This window comes from Antechinus flavipes, chromosome 4 (genome assembly GCF_016432865.1).
Source record: "Antechinus flavipes isolate AdamAnt ecotype Samford, QLD, Australia chromosome 4, AdamAnt_v2, whole genome shotgun sequence".
NCBI lineage: Eukaryota > Metazoa > Chordata > Mammalia > Dasyuromorphia > Dasyuridae > Antechinus > Antechinus flavipes.
The window spans coordinates 334,297,266-334,322,295 of record NC_067401.1 but is presented as its reverse complement, the minus strand read 5'-3'; the positions used below and the strand labels follow the sequence as shown (position 1 = coordinate 334,322,295).

Below are 25,030 nucleotides of genomic sequence, written 5' to 3'. Positions count from 1 at the left end.
AATATTTCACAAAAAGAACATTGTTATTGACTACAATTTCAAAATACAATTACAATAATAATAATTATTAAGCATAATTAAGCATTATGCTAAGACTATTATTTCACTTGATTCTCACAATAACCCTAAGGGATAGGTTTTACTTTATCCTCATTTTACAGATGAAGACTGAGGCAGAGAGAGTAAGTGACTTCCTCGGGGCCACATTGCTAGTTTGAGTCAGAGACCAGATCTGAACTCAGATCTTCCTGACCCCAGGTCTCATGCTCTCTTTCCTATGCTACCTACTAGCCAGTACTTGTGACTAAAAATTTTATGAGGGTCTAAAACAGAATTTCTTAACCTGAGGGGATTCTGTGATCTTAATTTAAAAAAAAAAAAAAACTTTGATAATTGTTTCTTAATTCCTTTGTTATCCTGTATCTGTAATTTTGTGCATTTAAAATTTTATGAGAAGTAGTCTATAGGTTTTACCAAATGGCCAAAGAAGTCCATGAAACAAAAAAGATTAAGAACTATTCCTCTAGGAGTTTTTACTATAAAGTAAATTACTGCTTGAAAATATATTATTTGAATGCTGAATTCAATCTAATACCCTGAAAAGGAAAGTCACAGATATTTTTGAAAGCAAGAAAATAGTTAAAGGAACTATGATTTTATGAATATGGATCAGTCATTTAACAAACATTATTAGGCATCTACTGCATACTAAGCACTGTACTCAGCACTGAGAATAGCAGGCAGGCTAAAATATAGTGTTGATGTCAAGGAAAAATAACTTCTCCAAAAGTTTGGTAATTTTGAAGTGATTCCATGGGAATATTTCAAAGGGTCTTCTTACTTCTGTAGGACTAAATGAAACTTCTTTCATAATTTTCAAGAGTGCTAAATTCAAAATATTAATCACTCTGAAAGTGATTTGGTGATATGCTGCTCCAAATTATCATAAATCACTTGGTACATAAATATGCGATAAACAAATTTTTTTTAATGAACTTGAAAATGAAAATCCAGAAAGTTCATATTCTACTTACTAAAGTGGGACTTTTTCCCGATTTGTCTTTTTCCTTTCCTCCTTTTCCTGCATCCCACTTTTCTGCATTTATATCTGCTTCATTCCATTCTGGCCAAATTGGGAATTTTCCTTTTCTTATTTCAGTTAAACCAGACTGTGTGCTACTCCCAAAAGATGACTGACTAAAAAAAAGAAAGATAAATTAAATAAAAACATTTGAAACTCACAGAAAATAAAGGGATTATATTATTTAATATCGCTATATTTAATACATACATGAGAAAAATAACTATGGCTCAAATAAGTCTCAGGGATGTAGAGACTCAAGAAAATTCTTAGGAAAGCAACAAAGTCTGGAGATCTGCAGATGTAGCTAAATGTTCATTAATTCACTGTTAACTACCTATTTTTTCCTTCTTTGAGGTTCAAATACTACTGAAGAAATTTTTACATTTTAAGAGTAAAAAAGCTATTCTAATTAAATAAAGGCAACTTTTCTTTTTTTTTTCTGTTGAAACCTCAAATTCCTAGCTAATTTTTTTTTATTTTCAAGGATGTGTTTGAAATTAATTTGGACATTAACAGTAATGAAAAGTTTCTATGACATAATATTTTTAAGTCATGATATGACATTGTTGATCATTTGGTCTCTATAAATAAAGTTGTCCATTTCCAAAGATGATACTATAAAAAGGAATTTTGATGTCTACCAAAAATTGTTATTAGAAAGTATATTTTCAGCCATTCTACTTCCAGAATATTGTGTGAAAGGAGGAAAAGGACAAAAAGGGGGAAAAGTATTTATATAGCAAATGTTTTACATTTCCTAAATATAAAACATGTTCTACATTACATCTTTACAAATACTATCTCATTTGAACTTTACAATATAGGTGAGCAAAGTAGATATTATTATTATTATTACTATCCCTATTTTATAGTTTAAAAAACTGAAGCAGAAAGCTTAAATGACTCATCAGATTCACTTAGTAAATGTCTGATGCCAAATCTAAACTCAAGATTTCCTTATTTAAGATCCAAATATCTCTTCACTGTATCATTTAGCTACCTTGAGCAAAAGGAGTAGGAGGAAAAATAAAGGCAACTTGAAGAGTTTTTAAACTTAAAAAAAAAAAAAAAGGAACAGAACAAATTTTGGAGAAGGGAGATTTGGAAGCACTAAAGGAGTTGTTAAGACTTGAACTGAAAAGATATGAACAGACAATTTTCAGATGAAGAAACTGAAACTATTTGGAGTCATATGAAAAGGTACTCCACCTCACTACTGATCAGAGAAATGCAAATTAAGACAACTGAGATACCACTACACACCTCTCAGATTGCCTAAGACTATAGGAAAAGATAATGACGAATGTTGAAGGGGATGCAGGAAAACTGGGACACGGATATATTGTTGATGGACTTGTGAACAGAGCCAGCCATTCTGGAGAACAATTTAGAACTATGCTCAAAAAGTTATCAAACTGTGCATACCCTTTGACCCAGCAGTGTTACTACTGGGCTTATATGCCAAAGAGATCATAAAAAAGGGAAAAGGATCCACTTGTGCAAAAATATTTTTGGCAGCCTGTGATGACCGTGTATTTAAAATCAGCCAGAGTCAGGAATTCAGGTTATGGGAAAAATCTTCAATCTTTATTCTCAGCAGAGGTGAAGAAGGATTGCAATGGGCAGCTGTGACAGGAAGCCAGCTAGCAGAGGGGGACCAGAGGTGAAGGGCGGTCTCAATAGCAATGCGAGCAGCTATGACAATCAGCGAGCAATCTCTCTTTCCGCTTCCCTTTCCACTCCCCTGCCTCCACCCACCAAAAACGTCATTTCCTATACAACACATCAGGACTTGCACAAAGAATGGGCAGGTATCATTCTTTCTCCGAGCATATATATAAATAGAGTATGGTCCAATTACTATTTAGCCTCATGTGCTTGGGACCTCAGTGCATCAACTCAAGCCTCAGCCCATTCTTTTTGTAGTGGCTAAAAACTGAATGGATGTCTATCAATTGGAGAATGGCTGAATAAGTTATGGTATGTATATGACTGTTATAGAATATTACTGTTATGTAAGAAATGACCAACAGGATGATTTCAGAGAGGGCTGGAGAGACTTACATGAACTGATGCTAAGTGAAATGAGCAGAACCAGGAGATCATTACAATAGCAATAAGACTATATGATGATTAATTCTGTTGGCCATTTCTCTCTTCAACAATGAGATAATTCAAACCAGTTCCGATTGTTCAGTGATGAAGAGAGCCCTTTACACCCAGAGAGAGGACCATGGGAACTGAGTGTGGACTACAACATAGCATTCTCATGCTTTCTGTTGTTTGCTTGCATTTTGTTTTCTTTCTCAGTTTTTCTTTTTCTTCCTTCTTGATCCAATTTTTCTGGTGCAGCAAAATAAATGCATAAATATGTATACATATATTGGATTTAACACATATTTTAATATATTTAACATGTATTGGACTACCTGCCATCTAGGGGAGGGAATGAGGAAAAGGTGGGGATAATTTGGAATAGAAGGCTTTGCAAGGATGGATGTTGAAAAAGTACCCATGCATATGTTTGTAAATAAAAAGCTTTAATAAAATTTTTTTTAAAAAATTTGAGCTGAAAAGCTATAAAGTAAAAAACTAGAGCAGAAAAATCTGAAAAGGAGAAATAGGGGGAACCAAGGACCCAAAGATAAATAGGAAAAGGACAGGGACTAAAGAAGAAAAAATGGTTTAAAAAAGATAAGCAAGAAAAAGACAAAATGGCAAGGTAAGATGTTAATAAGTTGACAACTTCACTAAAGATACCCACAAGCATTTAGTCAGAGCTATTCCTTAAAGCAGGTCTGGCAAGAGAGACGGAGAGTCTTTGTTCCATCAAGTATGTCAAATAAGAATACTTTTGCAGTGGCCCACAGATAGGGTACTGCTGGAATCCTTACAATGTGTTAACTCATTAGAGTTGATAGAGACAATAATTATCTAATTTAGCAAGGTTCAGTATGATTGAGCTGATCCTATGAGGAGATGTTATGGGCCAGAACTGGAAACAAAGTACTCAGTGGAATTGAGGAGACAATGTTTAAATCTAGTTTAAATTGATTTAAGCATACAACAAATAATGGTTTCCCAGTGATATAGTGATTGATACTCAGTGTACAGCATATAAGCAAGAAGCTCTCAAGGCCAAAGGGCACTCTGGGACAGATACAGGAGCACTCTGGGAGATACAGAACCCCACAAGCCCACTCCCGGAGGCAAGTCAGATTCATTCCATCTTTCACCTTTGTGCTAACTGGAGGCTGAAGAAAGCAGAGGCAGAAGCAAAGAACATGCTGCAAGAGCTCTCGGAACCAAAGAAAGCTAACTGGGCTATTTTGGAAGAAACAATAAAAAACTACTTTAACACCTGGCTGTATTTGGAGTAATTATTGATTTGACCTGATACTAAGGCTACCTCCAGAAAACCTCCCCAGAAACCTGCTCTCACAGAGAACCATCATATAATATTAAAAAGAAGAACACCACATTTTGGCGCCCTGAATGTGGGACTGATAGGACTCTGATTTCAGTGGAAAAACCTCTGATCCTGAATCCAGGAAAAGTCTCCTCAACCCAGAAATTAGGGTGAATACAACAAAGAAATTTTGTTAAAAGAATTAAAGTAGAATTTCAGCTAAGATGGGATAGATGTTTAAAAAATAGCCTTCTGTTTCTGTTCAAGGAAAATGTTTAGAGAGCATTGTCAAAGGTATGAAAAGCCAAGATTTGATTATAATGTTGGAGCAGATCACTGAACTTTTAGAAATTGTAAAGCACATATGTCCTTGGTTCTCTATGGAAAAAGAATTGGATCTAGACAAGTGGAAATTAATAGGAGAGCAACTGGGTGAATACTACAATTCTAATCCAAACTCAATGGAGTGGAAATTAGAAGGAGAGGATCTTTGTCAATTCTGCAATAAAAATGCAATTTTCAAAGACATACTTAACACATATAATTTAATACAACTGGCCTTAAGAAATTATTTAAGTGTCAGAATAAGGAAAAAGAAGAAAGAGCAAGAGGGGGAGGTGCCAACTAAACTAGGTGAAAAGGAAGAAGAATCAGATAAGAATGGAGTTAAGTACAATTTTAAGTATGATACTTCACAGCAGGAGAAATTAGATCATTCCACATCTCATGACCCTCCCCCCTCAATTAACCCTTCATGGGTGGAGGAAGGAGGAGGGGCAGAGGCAGTAATGCAATCAGAAGCACCTATTAAGGAGAATATGACAAGATTAGAGGAGGCATTAATTAAGGAAAAAAAATGAAGAAGATATATCTGATTTTATAAATGTATATCCTGTGATTGAAGAGATTGATTCTTCAGGTCAAAAAGAGAGAAGATACACTCCTTTTAATTTGGAAAAAATTAAAAATTTGAAAAAGGGTTGCACTCTTTATGGGGCTACATCCTCTTATGTTAAAATGTTACTAGATAATTTGTCTTATGAGATCTTAACTCCGAATGATTGGAAATCCATAGCTAGAACATGTTTAGAACCTGGACAAATTTTTTTGTGGCTTTTGAAGTATCATGAATTATGTAGGATACAAGCCCAATGCAACAGGGAAACAGGAGCTAATGTACAAATAGCTTTTGACCAATTAGCTGGTGAAGGTTAATAGGGAGAGAATTCAGAACAGATTTATTATCCCATACCAGTGTATGAACAAATTTCTAAGGCTGAAATAAAAGCTTGGAGTTCCCTCCCAGAACAAAAAGATCGAGGGGAAGCCTTCATAAAAATAGAGCAAGGTCCCAATCAACCTTTTGCTGATTTTGTGGGACATTTGCAAACAGCTGTAATAAGAACCATTGGAGATAATGCAGCTACAGAAATAATGACCAGATATCTGGCTAAGGAAAATGCTAATGAGATTTGCAAAAGAGTTATATGAGGACTAGACAAAGATGCTCCTTTAGAGGAGATCATAAGGTGGTGTGCCACAGTGGGCACAAATGCTTATTATACTCAGACTATGATGAACGTGGGAAGACAGGGTCCCTCTTGGCAAGTGACTTCTAGAGAAACTCGTCGATGTTTTCAGTGTGGAAAAGTTGGACATTTGAGAGCTCATTGTAGATACGGAGATAGAATGAGAAGACAGGGTGAGAGTAAACCCAAAACCCCATGTCCAAAATGCAACCGAGGCTTTCACTGGGCCTCTGAATGTAGATTGAGGCAGAGAAATGAGAGGCAGGGCCCAGCCCCAAGATATCAATCAAAAGACAGGTGGGGCATTATAGCAGCTGAGGTTATACCCAGAGAGTCTTTAGAAGGTAAGGACTCTGATGTGATCAATCAGCCTAAAAGTAATCACATGCAAAGAGATTACATGATCAACCAACAGATAAATAATCAGGATTACAGTTGGGGAGAATACAGGCCTTTTAACCCAACAGAGCAGTGTCCAGTGCAAACAACTCCAATGTAATTACCAAATGATGAGGAGAAATCCCAAAAGTGGTAAATAGAAGGGAATTAGACAGGTTAACTGCCTGGGAGAGAGGGTTTGCTTTATCTCTACAGGTGGAGAAGGAATCAGATGGGTGCCAACGAGTCGTATTCCCCTTGTCCATCAGAGAGAAACAGAAAAAGAGAAAAACCTCAAACAAAGGAGAAGATTTAAGAAACATCTGACACTAAAAGAGCTGACAATGAGACTGTTAAAAGAACTTTAAAATCTTCAGCTTTCAGTTCTTGAAAACCAGCAGGAATCATTGGATTCCTTGAGATGAAAAATTGTTGATGAGACTATTGCAGTACTTCAGAGCTTACAGGAATTATTGGATTCCTGGCACATGAACTAGTGGACAATAGGTTCCTTTTGGACTATTTCTAGGACTTATGGACATGTATAAATTCTCATGCTGATTCATGTTATTTGTTACATTACTATTAGTCTATTATATTGCTATGTGCTTATGTATTTTATATAATTATGTGTATTGATATTGATGGATTTATGTGTACCTGCTTCAAGTGAGCCCCTTCAGAAACCCACTAATCTGATTTGATTTCCTATTTCCTTTGGTGTTTTCATCTCCCTTCCTGAGATATCAGAGAGGGCGTGACCCCCTTCTTTTTATGATGTTTTCACTCCTTTTTTGAGCAGTCAGGGAAGGCGTGATCACCTTCTTTTTGGGGTTCTCACCTCCTTGAGAAGTCAGGGAGGTCATGATCACCTATGTTCTAAATCAAAAGAAAGGGGGAGATGTTGAAATCCTTACTAAGTGTTATCTCATTAGAGTTGATAGAGACAATAAATATCTACTTTAGCATGGTTCAGTATGATTGATCTGATCCTACCAGGATATGTTATGGACCTAGAACTTGAAACAAGGTACTAAGTGGAATTGAGGAGACAATGTTTAAATCTAGTTTAGCATTGATTTAATCATACAACAAATAATGGTTTCCCAGTGATATAGTGATTGGTGTGTACTCAGTGTATATCATATAATCAAGAAGCTCTCAGGGCCAAAGGGCACTCTGGGACAGACACAGGAGCACTCTGGGAGATACAAAACCCCACAAGCCCACTCTCGGAGGCGGAGTCAAATTCATGCCATCTTCCACCTTTGTGCTGGCTGAAGGCTGAAGAAAGCAGAGGCAGAAGCAAAGGACAAGCTGCAAGAGTTCTTGGAATCAAGAAAGGAGAAAATAAACGTTTGGATTTTATCAGCTGGCTATATTTGAAGTGATTATTACTTTGAACTGAAACTAAGGCTGCCTCCAGAAAACCTCCCCAAGAAACTTGCTCTCACAGAGAACCATCATATAATATAAAAAAGAAAAACACCACCACAGGGCACAATGTTTGTATTTCTAGTCAGCTAGTTCAGCCTGGACCTGTGAAGATCTAAGTTCAAATCTAGCCTCATTTACTAGTTGTGTGATCCTGGGCAAGTCCTCATGTGAAAAATGGGGTTAAATAAGAGTACCTACCTACTGGTTTTGTTGTGAGAATCAAATGAGAAAAATAATTATAACACACTTAGAACAGTAACTGGCACAAAGTACTATATTATTATGTCTTGGACAAAGGACTGCTACAAATGATCAACATGTAGGTTGTTATCTCTCTTAGAAGGTGAAAGAATATATAGAATGCCTTTCTACTTTCTAAATTAGAATTAAGTGTGTCTAATTTTTAAAAATATATACAAAGCTTTCTATATGAAAACAAAATAAGAAAAGATATATTTGAAAAAGTATTAGGAAGTCCATATCCCTTTTAAGAAATTGAATTGTAGAAGAAAATCCCAAAGAAAAGAGAAAGGTGGCTCATTGAAAACTTGAAGCTAGACAAAGTGGAGCCACATCATGTACAGAAGAAGCTGCACCTTATCTCCAAAGGATAACGTTATAGAGCCATAGGTACTATCATCCATGAAGGGTCAAAAGGAAAAAATATGAGTAATTGTGGTTGTTCAACCCAACATGACAGAGAACTTTCCACTGACTTCACCTGAATGACTATTGTCCACTTCTGGTAATTCATACAAACAAAATCCAAGAAGAATTTAGTAAGGATCTTTACAGATAAATTATGTAAATTTTAGGTGCAAAGATGGTATTTTTACTATTGTTGCTAATAAAAAGTAAAGAAAAAAAAGATTGTCCTTTCATGGACCTATGATAAAGAAAAAATAGTCTCTGAGAATGGGATTTGGATTTTTGCAACACAGTTTAATTAATGGAACGACAGGACCCTGGCCAGGAATGCAGTTTCCATAGATAAGGCTGATATGAATATACATGCCTGGGATCTTACAAGTCTCTTTTTTTTCAAGTTTTCAGCTGAAAAGGAAGAAAGAGGTAAAAAAAAAAAAAAAAAAACCTGCCAAAATACATCCACCAAACAAGGTATAAGAGAAAATAGTTACAAGGTAGTAAGATAAATTATGGGAGAAATGCTCAGAAATCTTTAGGACACTAAAGTCTTCTAAAAGAATCAGCAACAAAAATTGCAACCTCAAATATGTACAAATATGTACAAATATACAAAATAGGGATGAGAGAATACTCAGTGTCTAGCATGATGCCTGGAAAATAGTAATACTTAACAAATACTGTTGAATGAATGCTAAATGAATAAACTATCATAATAATCTCCCAATGGATAAAAAATTTAAACATAAAATACATCAGCATTTTTAAAAAAGAATTGTAGAACTATTTTACAATGATGGAGGCTTAAAAGGGAAGAAAGATTTTTAATGATTCAAGTTTATAGGAAATCACAAAAGACAAGAGAGATGATTTTGATCACAAAAAAAAAAAAAATGAAAGATCTTGCATGAACAAATTCAATCCAGATAAAAATAGAGAAATTTTAAAATATGAAAGTCTTTGAATCACATATTACTGAAACAAATCTAAAACTCATTATATGGGTGTGCATATACACATACATGACTAAGAACCATTCCCAGATATACATTCAAAAAACAATTTTTAAAAAAGAATTGAAAACTATCAAGTCACATCAAAAAACTTCTCCAAGTCACTAACAATAAAAATAAATGCAAATTAAACAATTTTAATGTTTTACCTCACCTCCAGAAAAATGGCAAAGGTGGTAATATTAGCAGTATAATGAAAAATTATACATATAGAGTTGTGAATTAGTCCAACCATTCTGAAATGAGATTGAGAATTATACAATAAAAATCATTAAACTTGTAATAAACCTTAGTCTAAAGATCCCATTACTGGGTACATCCTCCAAAAAAAGTCAAGGAAAAAAAGCATATCCCCTAATACAGGAATATAACCAAATATGGTTTTGCAGTAGGTTTAAAGTAGCAAAAGCAAAATGGCTATTCATTGACTGGAGACCAGCTGAGTAATTCATAGTAGACAAATGTAATGGATTATTATGCAGTAAGAAATAATAAATCTGAGGTATTCAGAAAAATTTTGTAAAGATTTTTGAACTTATGCATACTAGAACAAATTAAGAAAAACAAGAGGTATAATCATAGCAATAATATTTGTGAAAGAAACATTAAAAGGAAGACAAACTCAGGAGCCAAGATGGTAGAATACTGACAACATTCTCCTAAATGTTAAACTCTTCCAACATTCTCCTAAAAACCACTTTAAAGAAATACTTCAAATTGAATTCTGCAGCAGTAGAGACGATGAACATTTGGGTTGAGCCATTTTTCCAGTCTCACACAACTTAGGAGGTCTAGAACACTAGGGTAAAGAAAGTAAATCTTATAGCATCACCATCAGGTGAACCTTGAAAGTGGCAGTGACAACAGCAAAAGCAGCTTCAGAAACTCTCATTCCAGAGAAGGTAAAGAAATTAAATAATTGGTCTGAAAGAGATCATGAGGGATCCTGGGTAAAGCACTATTTAGCAACTCCCCTGCCCTTACATATTTTCAGGTTACAGTTCCAAAATAGAAAGAATTAGTGCAGTTGCAAAGGAGTAAGGGCCTTTTCTGAGTAAAGAGCAAAGCACAGACCAAAAGAAATCAAATTTCCAGCAGTTACCACACTTTTCTTGGATCACACCATTTTAGAAGCTCCAAAAACTTAAGATACCTAGAATTATCTATGGAAACAGCAGCAAGGAAACAAGTTTTTCCTTACAGATATCACTGAGACTTGATTAAAATCATTGGAATATAGCTCTGGAAAAATATCCTTAATTAAAAAGGAAATAGATGGGAGTTAAGATGGTGGAGTAGTAGGAAGTAATAGCATAATTTTCCATCCATAAACTCCTTACTAAAAACCTACATGTACCAAATAAAATCCTGTTAGGGAATGCAGAAAAAGTCATAGAATCATCTGTCCAGTCCAACCCCTAGACTTACTTGCAAATCCCCTTGGATTTGCACTTTGAGCACTGGAAAAGGGACTAAGATGAGTACACTAACTCTCAAGGGCTATGTACTGAAGCAAGAGGATGTACCAGACCCAAAGTGGCCACCCAAAACCCACAAAGGGATATTAGGACAGGGACAAGTATTAACTGGACCTTTGTCTCCTACTGCCCAGTTCCAGATTATACATATAGAATAGAATTAAAAGTGATCCTGTCCATCTATGGTGATAGTATTCTAGATAGGGAGGTCCTGGGTGGCTTACTGGAAAGGCATGAACTTCAGAACCAGCAGGCTTGAGATGAGTACTCCTACCATATGAGTTTCAGTTGGGAGCCAGGGAAGAATGAGGGCACTCCCCCTGGAGAGGGGGTTGTGAGGGATAACAAATTCCTATATGGCAGAAAAGAAACTAAATACCCTCAGAGTCAATTAAAATAGTAGCAGAATCCATGGGCATTGATTGCTTAGATGCTCTATGCACTATACCACCTAGCTGCCGTAGATATCCTATTTCAAGAAATCTTAAAACTCCCCAGATATTTCAAACAAGAGAGCAAAATAAAAATAAAAAGGATGCACCAATCACTTCATGAAAGAAAGTCGGAAATAAAAACTCTAAGAAATTAAATAGTCCAAATCCAGAACTTCCAAGTCAAAGAAAAAGTCCTGCAAGTAGCCAAAAAGGAAATGCCAAATATCACAGAATAATAGTCTGGATCATCCACAATTTATCAACTACCACCATATAGAAACAGAGAACTTGGAATATGACATTCAAGAGGCAAAACACATGCATTTATAATCAAGAATAAGTTATCCAGTCAGACTAAGTGTGATGCTACAGTGGAAAAAATAGACCTTTCATGAAATAAAGGTCTTACAAGCATTGCTGATAAGCTGTGGAGAAACTGTGAAATTAAAATACAAGAGTAAAGAGCATTGTACAAAAATAAAAAATGACTGAACAATTATAAAAGATTAAATGAATAAAACCTTGTTATTCAAATATGTCCATCTGAATATGGGGAAATGATACACAAGTCTCCTCTAAATTCTACCAACATTAGGGTTCACAGAACAATCCACTTAGGCCTAGAAGTAGGTCCTGTTAGGCCTTGAACTTAAGAATGAGAAGAAAAAGGAAGAAGAAAGCACTGGTAGGGGGTGGGGATTAGGGGAAAATATCTCATTTAATGAGAATATACAAAAAGACATTTGTAAAAGAAGATGGTGTGGAAGGAGAACAGTTGATCTTCACTTGAACTTCACTCTCATCTGAACTAGTCAAAAGAAGGAAGAATACATACACCCAAAGAGTTGGGCACAGAAAAGATTTCATTTAACAGAAAAATAAGCCAGAAAGGAACAAAATAGAGATGGAGAAATTAGGAGAAAGGTAGAATAAGAGAGGGATCATCCTAACCAAAACAAAATCTAAGTATATATACAAAAATATTTATACCATTTTTTTGAGATGGCAAAGAATGAAATTCTGAAGGCGTTCCCATAAACTGGGGAATGGATGAACAAGTAATGGTACATCAATGTGATGAAATACTATTGCACTCAACTCTTACCAGTATAACCAACTGGGATTCCAGGAGATTAATGAAGAAACATGCTAATACTCCTTGATAATGGAAGGATTCAATATGCCAAATGAAACTTTTTTTTTTTTTTGGTATATGGCCAATGTGAAAATTTGTTTTAACTATGCATTCTTGTAATAGATTTTGTTTTTCTTGTGTTCTCGGTGTGAATGGTAAGAAGAGACGATATCTCTTGGTTGGCTAAAAGAAATGAAAAAAATTAAAAGAAAATCTAAGTAAAATTATAGAAAGAAAGTATTGGGTAGCATTATGTATTAAGAAGTTATTCTCATGTAAAAAAATAGAAAAAACAAAAGGGTAATGAAGAGAATTAGGGTAAAGATAAGTATTAGTAGTAGCATAACTAATGTTATCAACTGGAATATACTATAAGCCACTTGGACAGAAAGAAGAAAATAATAAATTTATATTTTCAGAATGAGATGAAGAAGGCAGGGCTAGACAGCAAATTTGCCTAACAAAGAGCAGAGGAAAGGGGAGAAAGACTCCAAGACTATTATAAATCAACAGCATGGACACCAAAAATCTTCATTTGACTAACTTCCATTAAGAAAGGCATACATCCAATTTTAGGTTAATAAGTCCTGTTATATTCTGCCCTGGTCAAACCAAATCTGGAATATTATGTTTTAGATAGCAAAATTTAGATTCTTGGTACTAGATTTTTCTGCTTAACCCCAAAGGGCTGAACTAACAGCAATGGACAAATACAACAAAGAGAAAAAATATGTTTGATTCAATGACAATTTTTTTTTTTATAATTAGATCTCCCCTCTCAGTGGAGTGGGGCAGTGAGGTGGTCTTTGGATAGAGTAACAAACCAGGAGTCAGAAAGATCTAAGTTTAAATCTAGCCTTAAACACTTACTAGCTGTGTGACCCTAAGCAAGCCAGTTAACTCCAATTTGTCTCAGTTGCTTGTGTATAAAACAGGGGGGGGGGGGATGGGGAGAAGGAGAGAGGGAAAGAAATAGCATATCTTTTCCAAGAAAACCATGAACTTTGTCTATTGGCTCATGTAGAGTCATATATAACTAGACAGCAAATCAGAATAAGCAATTGCATTGGGAAAAAGTATGCATGGCCACTGATTGGGAAAGCTATAGAATTCGAATGCAGGTAGATTATATCAGATAGCTGAGTCCCCTTTTAAATGTGAAATTCAGTGATTCTGTGGGAATGATAGCTCTTTCACATTATTTATATAAAAATTAATCCTAGCTTAGTATCCAAAATTACTGTGAATGAACATTTTTTGACAATAACATCATTTCATATTGAATTTTTTGGTGGAAAATTATAAGCAGCAGTGAAATCATATCATGTTGTGTGTCATACTGGGGTTCCATGCTTCAGTTTAGGAAATTCTTGTTGTAGACCTTCATGATCCTCTTAAAATTTACCTATCTGTAACTGTTCTCCTAGATTCCTACACAAATTGCTTAAACTCTTCATAGCTCAGCTTCTTTGCGTGTAAAATGAAGGGTTTGGACTTTTGGCCTCTAAGATCCTTTTAAGCTCAAAGTCTAGGATCCTATGACCACTGGGTGACTCAAACTAAGCTTACAAACTTAATTGGAATAAAGTGTTATTGTTTTATAATTCATGCATAATATACTTCCTCATCAATATTTGTATTTTTGATTCACATAATTCAAATATGTCCTTTGCATGGAAATTTCAAACACTGTTCCAAGAACCCAGAGAGGAATATATCTGGATGCACATATTGTCTCCATAAAATCATTCTGTGGATAATGCCAACATAAAAAGAGATAAGCCCAAACCGATATGACTAATTATTGTTCAGTTTCAGTCACAGCCAACTTTTTGTGACCCCATTTGGAGTTATCTTAGCAAAGATACTAGAAAGGCTCACCATTTCCTTCTCCAGCTCATTTTATAGATGACAAAATTAAGGAAAACAGTGTTAAATGACTTGCCCAACATCACACCTCTATTAAGTTTCTGAGGTCAAATTTGAACTCAGGAAAATGCCTTCCTTAGTCCAGGTCTGGCACTTTATCCATTGATACATTGTGTACCTAATCCCCAATAGAATTAATACTTTCTCATTTTGTCCCCTTTATAATTTTAAAATTACACACAATAATCTAAATACAAGCAAGCTCTCAGAACAACCTCTTTTGTTTTAAGTGAGACAATACTTGGATTTAGACGGGGATATGTTTTAATCTGAGCTCTAACTCAAACTATTTGTGTGACCTTGGACAAAATACTTTAGCTCTTTAATCCTTAGTTTCCTAATCTGACAAATAAAGATGTTAAATTAATTAATCTCCAAGGTCCTTTCCATTTTAACATTCTACAGTTTTATTTTCAAAATGGAGGATAAGACACACACGGCGAATGACCTGTAATAATACTTTTTAAATTATTTTATTTTTAATTTATGGAATAAAATAAGCACTTCTATTGCACAGTATAATTTAAAATAAAGATGACTATACATAGAAGTACAAATCTAGTATGTATAACTTGTTATTCCTTTTAAATATATAATAAATTGTCGTGTAATTTTTTTTCTCCTTTTTTAAAGTAATAATACTTTTTGAATAAAGTCATTGTTGAGGTCTTCAGTACATTTTCTATGCATAGCTTAATTGCACAGTTTTTCTTGTAGCATTAAGGTCCAAAGTTTCTTGTGGATGTTCTGCTTTCTACAAAAATGTCAGTATACAAAAATTCAGTAATTTGTTACTACTAGCTAAAAACAAAAACAAAAGCAAAACACCCATATATAGCCTTTACATTAGGAAAAGTCAATTGAATCTTAGCTTTCATAATAATAACAAAATTCCTCTTGACATAATTGTTTTGTTAAGTACCACAAAACTATTTTAAGTATATAAATCAATTCAAAAATGAAAAAAGTCCCAACTTTTCATACCTTATGGATCATTTCTTAAAGTTGGTGTCAAGGGGACCCATTATAAGAATGAAGTCTCTAAATTTGAGTTATTGGTCTCTATCAAGTGCAGCATTACTAACTTGGTTTTCCTACTTATCTTTTTTTTATTCCAAATACACAAATGTAATCAAAATAAGGCCAGAATTTTTGTCCTTTGAAATAATTTTCTTCAAAATTTCTTAAGTTTCATTCAAATACAGAAATAATTATATATAAAGTTAAAACTGTAGTGTATCTATGGCTCTTATTATTATTATTAGAGTCTTATTAATTTTGTAAAACTGGTAATTATTCCAGATTTCATTGTGGTATGAACACAAAATTAACTCTTCAATTTTTTTATTTTGAAGGGTAACACATTTCTTCTCTCTATTCATGTCATTTTATTGTCATTTGTGTCTTTAAGAGAACAATTCCATAACCCTATTTCAATAATTAGTCTGAAATTCTGTAGAGCTACCTAGAACAATATATTTGCATAATAGTATTCATTCATTCATGTATTCAAAAACATTTAATAAGTGTTTCCTATGTGTATAACAAAGACACAGTATAGTATATAGTGAATAGAGCTGGTCTCAAATTCAGAAAAACCTGAATTCAAGTCCTGCCTCTAATATATATTGCCTATGTCACTTGCTCACATCACTAAATTTTTCAGTGTCTTAGACAATTCTAATTGCCAACTTTTTTTTATTTTATGAATCTCTTTCAACACCAACAAAAATGTGTTGTGAATATCCAAGATAATTTAATATACTACTAATAGTATCCTAATTATTTAATGCTTACGACTCCATTAAAGATTTTTAGCACAGACCCAGTAGTCACAAAACTACTAAATAGGAACCAATGTTGTAAGGTTCTTAAGTTGCAAAGATGATGCCACTCTGCATTAGTGATTTCCTTCATCTAAGAATTCCCCATACCAATGAAATAATAAGGCTATCTCATCCCTATATTCTATATGGGTCCCTGTGTCAGGTACTAAATGAAATCAAAACTCATTTAGTGGTGAAAATAATTCCCAAGTCCATTAGCTGTGGAAGATCTAGATTCTCATGGAAGAATGTTAATTTCTCAATTATTTTTAACTTTGTCACATGGACTCAGTATATTACAAGTGCAGACAATGCGGAAAAGTAGCAAGTGATATACTGTTGTAATGGCAGAGGTCACTTTATTTTCCCTTTCTTAGCACAAGTAATGTCATTTTAGAATAAACCTCTATTTACATAAAAATGAGCAATCACATCTTAGGTCTCTATTTTATCTTTCTTTATCCCAGTTTTCCTGCAAGGATAAACAAAAGACAAAAAGGGCCAGTTCAAACTGTCTCAGAATTTTGAGGCCAAGGACAGGTTATTAGGTGACAAAGTCTTTTGTCTTTGCAATGCTGAAACAAGCCATTCCTAAACCCAGTGACTACACTTATGAGTGATTACAACTTTCTTTAAACTGTGTTTCTGTATATGAGAAATACCTATTTGTTTCTGTATATAAGTACCTGCTGAAAATAGCTTATATTCACAAGTCTACTTATTTCCTATTTATGATTATTTATTGATAACAGTGTATAAGATAAAATAAAGTCAATAAAACAGGTAACCTAAGTAAAATCGATGCATTTTTATAAAAATATAAATTGTCCAGATTAATAGAAGAGAAAATGAAATACATAAATAATTTCATCTCAGAAAAAGAAACTGAACCATCAGTTAACTCTAAGAAAAAATTTCCAGAACCAGTTGGATTCACAAGCAACTTCTATGAAACATTTCAAGAGCATTAATCCCAACATATCTATCTAAACAAAAGAATCCTATCAAAGTCCAAATTGGCGAAATTGAAAAATAGGTCCAAATATTCATTTCAGAAATGAACTTAAGAAGTAGAATTTACCAAGTAGAAGAAGTACAAATTTTAATATAGAAAATCATTACTTAAAAATTAGAATGGCGCTAGTGGAAACTAATGACTCCATGAGACATCAAGAGACAATAAAACAAAACCAAAAGAATGGAAAAAAACAGAAGAAATATAAAATATCTCATTGAAAAAATCCATTGCAGCACTAGAAAATAGATCCAGGGGCGATAATTTAAGAATTATTGGATGACCTGAAAACCATAAATATTTCAAAGAAATTATCAAGGAAAACTAACCTAGAACTCTAGAACTAAACATGATCAAAGGCTAAGTAAAGAGTCTTTTAATTATAGTTTGTGTAAGAATTAGAATTATCTTCAGTTTTCCTCTTTATGTCACGAGTATTTTGTTGCATCCTTATTTTCCTTAAGATATAAGCTAAACTCTCATTTGCCTCTTATTATGTCATCTTCTCAGAATTTTCCACAGCTTCTTCCTCCAAATCTATTCTTTTTTAGAACAATTCAACTTCATCATAAGCATATTTAGCATTCTGGTGTTAGATTCTATGTGTGATAGTTTCACTATCCTTAATGATAAAAGATTTGCATTAAAAAACTTTTATAGATCTTTTTCATCTTTCATTTCTTTCATGTCCTATTTTCACCTTTATTCTTAAGATCTTAGGATGATTTACTTAGATGTTTTATGAAGCTTTCTTTAATAAATTGGTGTTATACTCTATTGCTACTATTTATGAATTATCAATCTTCCACTGTTCTTTTCCATAAGATTTTATGGACAAATTTATACATGAAATTAGCATTACTCTTGGTTACCATGTTTCATTTGAAAAAGAAGTCAAACTATTTCCTGCCTAATGTATTTTTCAGGTTTTTGTTGTTTTCATTATGGCAAATGATTTGTGTTAATTAAAATTTTGTATGAAGCAATCTTAAGTGTCAATGTCCTTCCTTATGTATTGATTCCATTTTTATAAGATCAAGAACTTACTTAAATAGGTCTGAATTGGCCTTAATTGTATGCATTTTTTCAATTCTACTTCCTAAATTTGTATAAATTCTGATCTTCTGGCAGGTCACATTGTGCATAAACAAATGACTCAAGGATAAAACACATATCAATAATAAGTTCTATTTTAACTATTAAAACAATTTCATTTTGTGAATTTATCTTATAACTTCACAGTACATTTTGACTTTTCTTGAAGGAAATATTCATTACAAAGATATGGGGCATTTATGTAATCAAGAAATCTTTAGGTACTCTCACTCTTTATGTATGGTCCAAAATTTCCAATAAATTTTTCACCATCTTCTCCTTTTATTGTGTGTTGAAGTCACTAAATTTCAAAGTATATACTGATTAAATTTGCAGATTCTTATGTTTTCATAGAATTCCTTTACCACTTTACCCTTTGCAATGGACAGATATTGGTTTATAAGCTGCAATTTTCCAATAATGTCTGCAATTGCAAATACTTATCATGAGCACTGCAATAAAGGATGATCATATGTCCCCATTAAATGATATTTTATTTATTGCTTTGTGATACTTGATAAAAATGACTCTACCAACTCCTTTATTTCTCCAAACTGTGAGTTTTCCTTTAATTTAGCTATCATTTCCTTTTTTTCTTCTGGATTTGTATATCTAAAGAATGTCAAGTTTACTATAATTTAATTTATCTTGTAGTATTTCCCACATTGGTCACTGGACAAGGATTTCACATTTGGAATACCAACAACTAAGTAAAGTATTCTGAAATTGTTTAATTCTTAATTTTTATGTATTTTGCATATATTTAGTTTGTTTGTACATAGATAGATGCATGTTGTCTCCCTCCTTGTGCTCCCCCAAGCACAACAAATGTTAAGTTTATGGATATCAGAGACAATTTTATTTCTGTCCCCAATACCTAGCACAGTACTTAGCACTTCATAAGTGCTTAACAGATGTTGATTTTCAACTGATTTATTCAACAGAACTCTCTGTTCCCCATCCTTTCAATATGTCATCTTCTACAAAGACACTTTATTTTTCTTCATATCATGAAGTGTATGGCCAAAAAATTCACCAACAAGAGATCACCCATTTGGTGATAAGTCTCTACATATTTAGCTATGATCTTGGAAAGAAAATACTATTGCTGGGACTGTGCCCAAAACCACTGTGGCATCTGTCATAGCTTGCAATCTACTGGTATGTCCTTTAAGAATTCAAAGTCAACTCTATAACAGGATGAAATATCAGATTCTGGAATTTATAAAACCATAATTCAAAAAAATGCAGCAATTAATGCAAGGAATAAAAGGAAAAGTTACAAATCTAAATGAGGACTAACTAACATTCTGATTAAAGAACAAATCATAGAAATAATTAATATATTAAAGAGATTTAGAACAATGAGAGAGCATATCCAAATTGCTGGGATAAAGCTGAAGTGGTCCTCAAAGGATAAAATATATCATTGGAAAATATATCACATAAAATATATCATCTGGGCAAAACAGGAAAAGAAAATTAATACAAATAGGCATGCAATTCCTAAAATCAGAACATAAAGAAGTTAACAAAATAAGTACAAATAAAATAGTGAAAATTTTAAAATATGATAAAACTGAAAACAAGATAATTAATTTCTTAAAAACACTAACAAAAAGAGAATATTCTGGGAAGATAGCAAAATAAGGCAGTAAAGTCTCTCAAATCCCCCCAAAATAATTTAAAATAATGCCTCAAAGTGAACCTCAGAATGACAGAAATAATTAAACATCAGGATAAAACAGTTGTCTAGCAAAAAGGCAATATGGGAAATTAAAAAACTCACACTTGCCACAGTAATGATTGAAATGCAAATAACTGGGGGAGAGGGGAAGAGGAAATACTAATGAATCAACAACAACAACAACAACAAAAAAAAAAAAAAAAAAAAAAAACAAGCCTTGAGGTCAGCTGTATAAAAGGCAGCCTCAGTCTCAGAAACTTTTGACTCATTAATGTATGGATGTCCAATGGCTGATCCAGGAAAGATTGCAAGACCCTCAGGCACTGGACTAAGGGCCTGATGACTGACCAGAGTGGTTCAAAGCTGTGGTTGAAGGCAAGGAAAAGAGAACACATGCTATTTAGTGAGACCACTGAGTGGTGGTGATCTGCTGGCTATTTTCAAGAGAACAGTTATTAATTTTGATTGGAGCAGAGGAGTGAGCAGAAGTTTACAGCAAAAAAGGACCCAGGGATTAAGTGCATCCCCAATGACTGCATTTCTGGGGGGCATGATCTTGGCTCAAAGACAGAGAAGAATACCTAAACTCAGAAAATAAGAGAACAACAAAAACTTTCTAAAGCTTAAGACATTATTCCCTATACCTTGAAATGGACAAATGGCCCTCCTTTCCACCCTACTTCAAGGGCCTCGGGCTAGCAGAAGAAAGTTTGCTCAGCTAGATTGGGGGACTTCTTTTGCACTTCAAAGGGCCGGATCAACAATGCTCTTAAGGGTATCTGTTCCAGGAGGGTGGCAGCCGAAACCCAATCCCTATCTATGTTAAAACATCTGCCTGGGTGCTTCTCCTTTCATCCTGTAAAATTCCCATCTTCCTGTTGTAAAATGCAAATCACAGATTAATGTCAAAATGTAACAAGCTGAACAGAAATGCTTATAAGGCTGTCTTTAGTTCTGTGAGGTACAGAATTCGATCAGAACTCCGTCCAGAGCTCGATACCAAATAAATTCTAAATTTTACTCATTGCGGCTGTCTTGAATTTTATTGCCTGGGCTATTTCAACCTCAGAAAGAGAGTACACCTCTAACAAAAAATTAAGTCAAGAAATAAGCTGCTTAACAAAAATTTAGTAAGCAAAAGAGAAAGAAACCAACCTTAGATAGCTTCTATGTTGATAAAGAAAATTTGTGTTCAAACTCAGAAGATAAAAGTCAAAACAACTTCTACTTCAAAGAAAAATGTAAAATGATCACAAGCTCTAAAAGAGTTCTTGATAGAATTTAAAAAGAATTTTAAAAATCAAAAAAGAAAAGCTGAGAAAAAATTAGAAAAATAAGTAATGCAAAAAAAAAAAATCAAGAAAATTATGGGAAAAAAAAAAAAAAAGAACATCAACTAACTGGAAAAAAAGAAATCCAAAAACTTTTGGAAGAAAATAGGTTCTGAAAAGTTAGAATTAGGCAAGGGGAAGATAGTGACTCTATTAAGACACCAAGTAATAAAAAAATAAAATCAAAAGAATGAAAAAAATAGAATAAGAATGTGAAACATCTCATTAGAAAAACACCCTACCTGGGAAACTGATGAGGGAAAATACAAAAATTATTGGACTACCTAAAAGTTATAATCCAAAAGAATACATCCAAATTAAATCCAAAAAGTCTAGACACTATACTTCAAGAAACTATTAAAGAAAACTGCACTAAAGTTTTAGAACTAGAGAGTAAAAGAAAAATTGAAAAAAATCTACCAAATATTGATGAGAGTAAAACTCTGTTTGACATGAGACAGCCCTATAAAGTTATGTAAAATCACCAATAAAAAATATACAAACCCAAATAGTCTTACATCCTCTGGAGACAGGATTCCCTTAGACTCAAGCATAAAATAAGTCTTCAAAAAATGTCTCCTTTAATATACAAATTCAAATGGTCCTGCATAAGCACTTGGAGGAAGTCTGACAGGATGTTAATTCTTAGACTCATGAATAAAATGGATCTTCAGAAAATGTCTCTTTGTTGGTCACTTCTTTTTGGAGAATGATTTGCCCACCAAGAAAATCTGTCTTGGTGTTTTCCTTAGCAATAAATGCTTTTTACCATATCCTTTGAGTTTAGCAAAATTCCTTCACTGTGACCTCGTACCTTGGGGAACAAAAAACCTCACCCATTCCTGCCAAACCTCTTCTTCAATACCCTTGCCCTCATCAATATCACCTGAAAGAGATCCCAAGACAAAAACTCACAAGAAACATTTTAGCTAAGTTTCTAAACTCCCAGATCAAAGAGAAAATACTACAAGCAACTAGAAAGAAACAATTTAAATATTATGGAACTATAATCAGAAAAACCTAAGATTTAACAGTTTTTACATTATAACACTAAAGGGCATAGAACATGACATTCTAAAGAGCAAAGAAGCTGGGTCTGCAACCAAGAATAACCCACTCTGCAAAACTGAATATAATCCTGTATGGGAGAGGGGGAAGAGAGAAGAGAAAGATATTTAATTAAATAAAGTACTTTCAGGTATTTATGAAGAAAGATCCAGAAGTGAATGGAAAATTTAACCTACAAGAATCAAGAAAAACATGAAAAATCAACTATAAGAGATTTAATAAGATCAAACCATTAATTCTTATATGGGAGATGTTATCATTACTACCATAGTTTTAAAGGGCATAAATAGATTGAAGGCCTGGAATTGAGTTGGGTATGATTGGATAATCCTAAATAAATAAAGTTAGTTAAGGAGAGATAAAAGGAAGTGTGAATAGAAGGATTTTACATTGGAGGGTAGGAGGAGATCAAGGGCTGGTGGTACTAGAATTTTATTCTCATATAAACTGAGTTTAAAAAAGGAAATAACATGTAGATCTATGATGAGGTCCTGGGTTACTAGGTGGAATTGATAGAGAACCTGAAATACTGATAAAAATTACTCCCTGAGGCAAGCAGGAAGACGCACCAATGGGAATCAGTTAAGCCTTATAGTCCCATCCTCTTTGGAGGTTGTGGGTAACCCTGCCCTGTTGTATCCAGTCAGAAAGTCAAGTTATGTCACACCCCTGAAGTTAAATTTCCTCTATAAATCCCATGACCCACTTTATCTTTGCTGCTGCCCTTTTAAATTAAGCTAGCCATAACATTCTGCTTCTTGGTATCTCCTTATCTACCCTCCCAACACACACACACACACACACACACACACACACACACACTCCTCACCAAACTAACTCTGCTAGAGAGCTAGCTTAAATCTGTAGATTTAGCCTACAGATAATGATACACTGCCACCTCGTGGCATATTCCCTTTTTTTTGGTTAATTTTAAGTTCCACTAGAGAACTTTTTTCCATTGTTAATTGTTAAAAACCACTTTCCTATCCAACTACAAACTCTCTCAAATCAATTTCACATTTACCATTCCTGGTGTCTACTGCATCTCTTCATTTTATCTGTAATCTCTTCTCTTAAATAAACCTGCCTTTTGACAGAGAATGGCCATTGTGAATTCTTCATATGACCAAACCCAATATTTGGCACCTTCCTCAATCACATCATTTGGAACTAGGAATTGCTTCCTTGAACACATTATCTAGAATGGTATAAAAGCTTCTTAACTTGCAGAGAAATATGAGGGCAAAGACATAAGGAAAGAGATATTAAGAAATAAGAAGGCAAAGAAATAAGAGAGATTCTTAAAAAGGGGCGCATTTCAAGAAACAGAAGGGAAAGGGAAGAAGATAACAGGGATTAGAAAGGAAGGCAGATTAAGAAATAGGAGAGCAAAAAGGAGGATTTTTATAAAACTCCTTTTGTGAAACAAATATAATAGATACCTAACTCAAAAAGAGCAGAAACAAAGAAAGAAAATTATGCACCTATTTTACTAATAAATATGGATGAAAAAATTTTAAATGAATTATTACCAGGGAGACTACAACAACATACAATAAAGATTACACATTATAATCAAGTGGGACATATCAGGATTTTAGTGAGAGTTTAACGTAAATAAAACTATTAACATAATTGATTATAGCAATAAGAAAATAAACAAAAGTATATGATTATATCAATAGACACAGAAAAGGCTATTGACAAAATATAACACTGATCCCTATTAAAAACACTTGAAAACACAAGTGTAAATGGATTTGTCCTTAAAATAAGGAACATCTACTTAAAATTATCAGCAAGCATTATTTGGAATGGGATAAGCAAGAAGCCTTCTCAATAAGATCAGGAGTGAAACAAGAATGCCCATTATCACCAATATTATTCAATATTATTATTAGAAATGTTAGTAATATCTATAAGAGAAGAAAAAGAAAATTAAGGAGATGGGATGGGCAATGAGGTAATAAAATTTTCTATTTCTGCAAATGATATGATAATATATTTGGAAAATCCTAGAGATTCAACTAAAAAGCTAGTGAAAGAAATAATTTTAGCAAAGCAGTAGTATATAAAATAAACCCACATAAATTATCACCATTTCTATCACCAAAAAAAAAAAAAAAACTTCAAGAAGGAATAGTAAAAAACAATCCATTTAAAATAACTATAGGCAGCATAAAATAACTGGAATATACCTGCCAAGATAAACTAGGAATTACATGAACATAGTTATAACACACTTTTTATACATATAGTCGGATTTAAATAATTGGAGCAAGAGTAATTGTTGATGGTTAGTCAGAGGCAAAATAATAAGAATGACATATACCTAAATTAATCTATTCAATGCAACCCCAATTAAATTACCAACAAATCATTTTATTGCATTAGAAAAAATAATTTTAAAAATGTATTTGGAATAAAAGTTCAAGAACATTCAAGGAATTAATGCAAAAAATGTAAGCGAAGGAGGTTTAGCAGTACCAAATCTTAAACTGGTAAGACAGTAATTATCAAAACTGTCTGGTACTGGG

At 33.5% G+C, this 25,030-nt stretch overlaps 1 protein-coding gene across 1 annotated transcript in view; it reads right to left on the bottom strand.

The window, feature by feature from the left end:
- The window catches only part of ADGB (androglobin), a 257,841-nt gene that overhangs the window by 218,217 nt on the left and 14,594 nt on the right, over positions 1 to 25,030 (bottom strand). Inside the window, exon 2 of the mRNA XM_051997914.1 lies at positions 1,035 to 1,197. Coding sequence (XP_051853874.1) covers positions 1,035 to 1,197 — 163 coding nt within the window. The remainder of the gene's footprint in view (positions 1 to 1,034; positions 1,198 to 25,030) is intronic.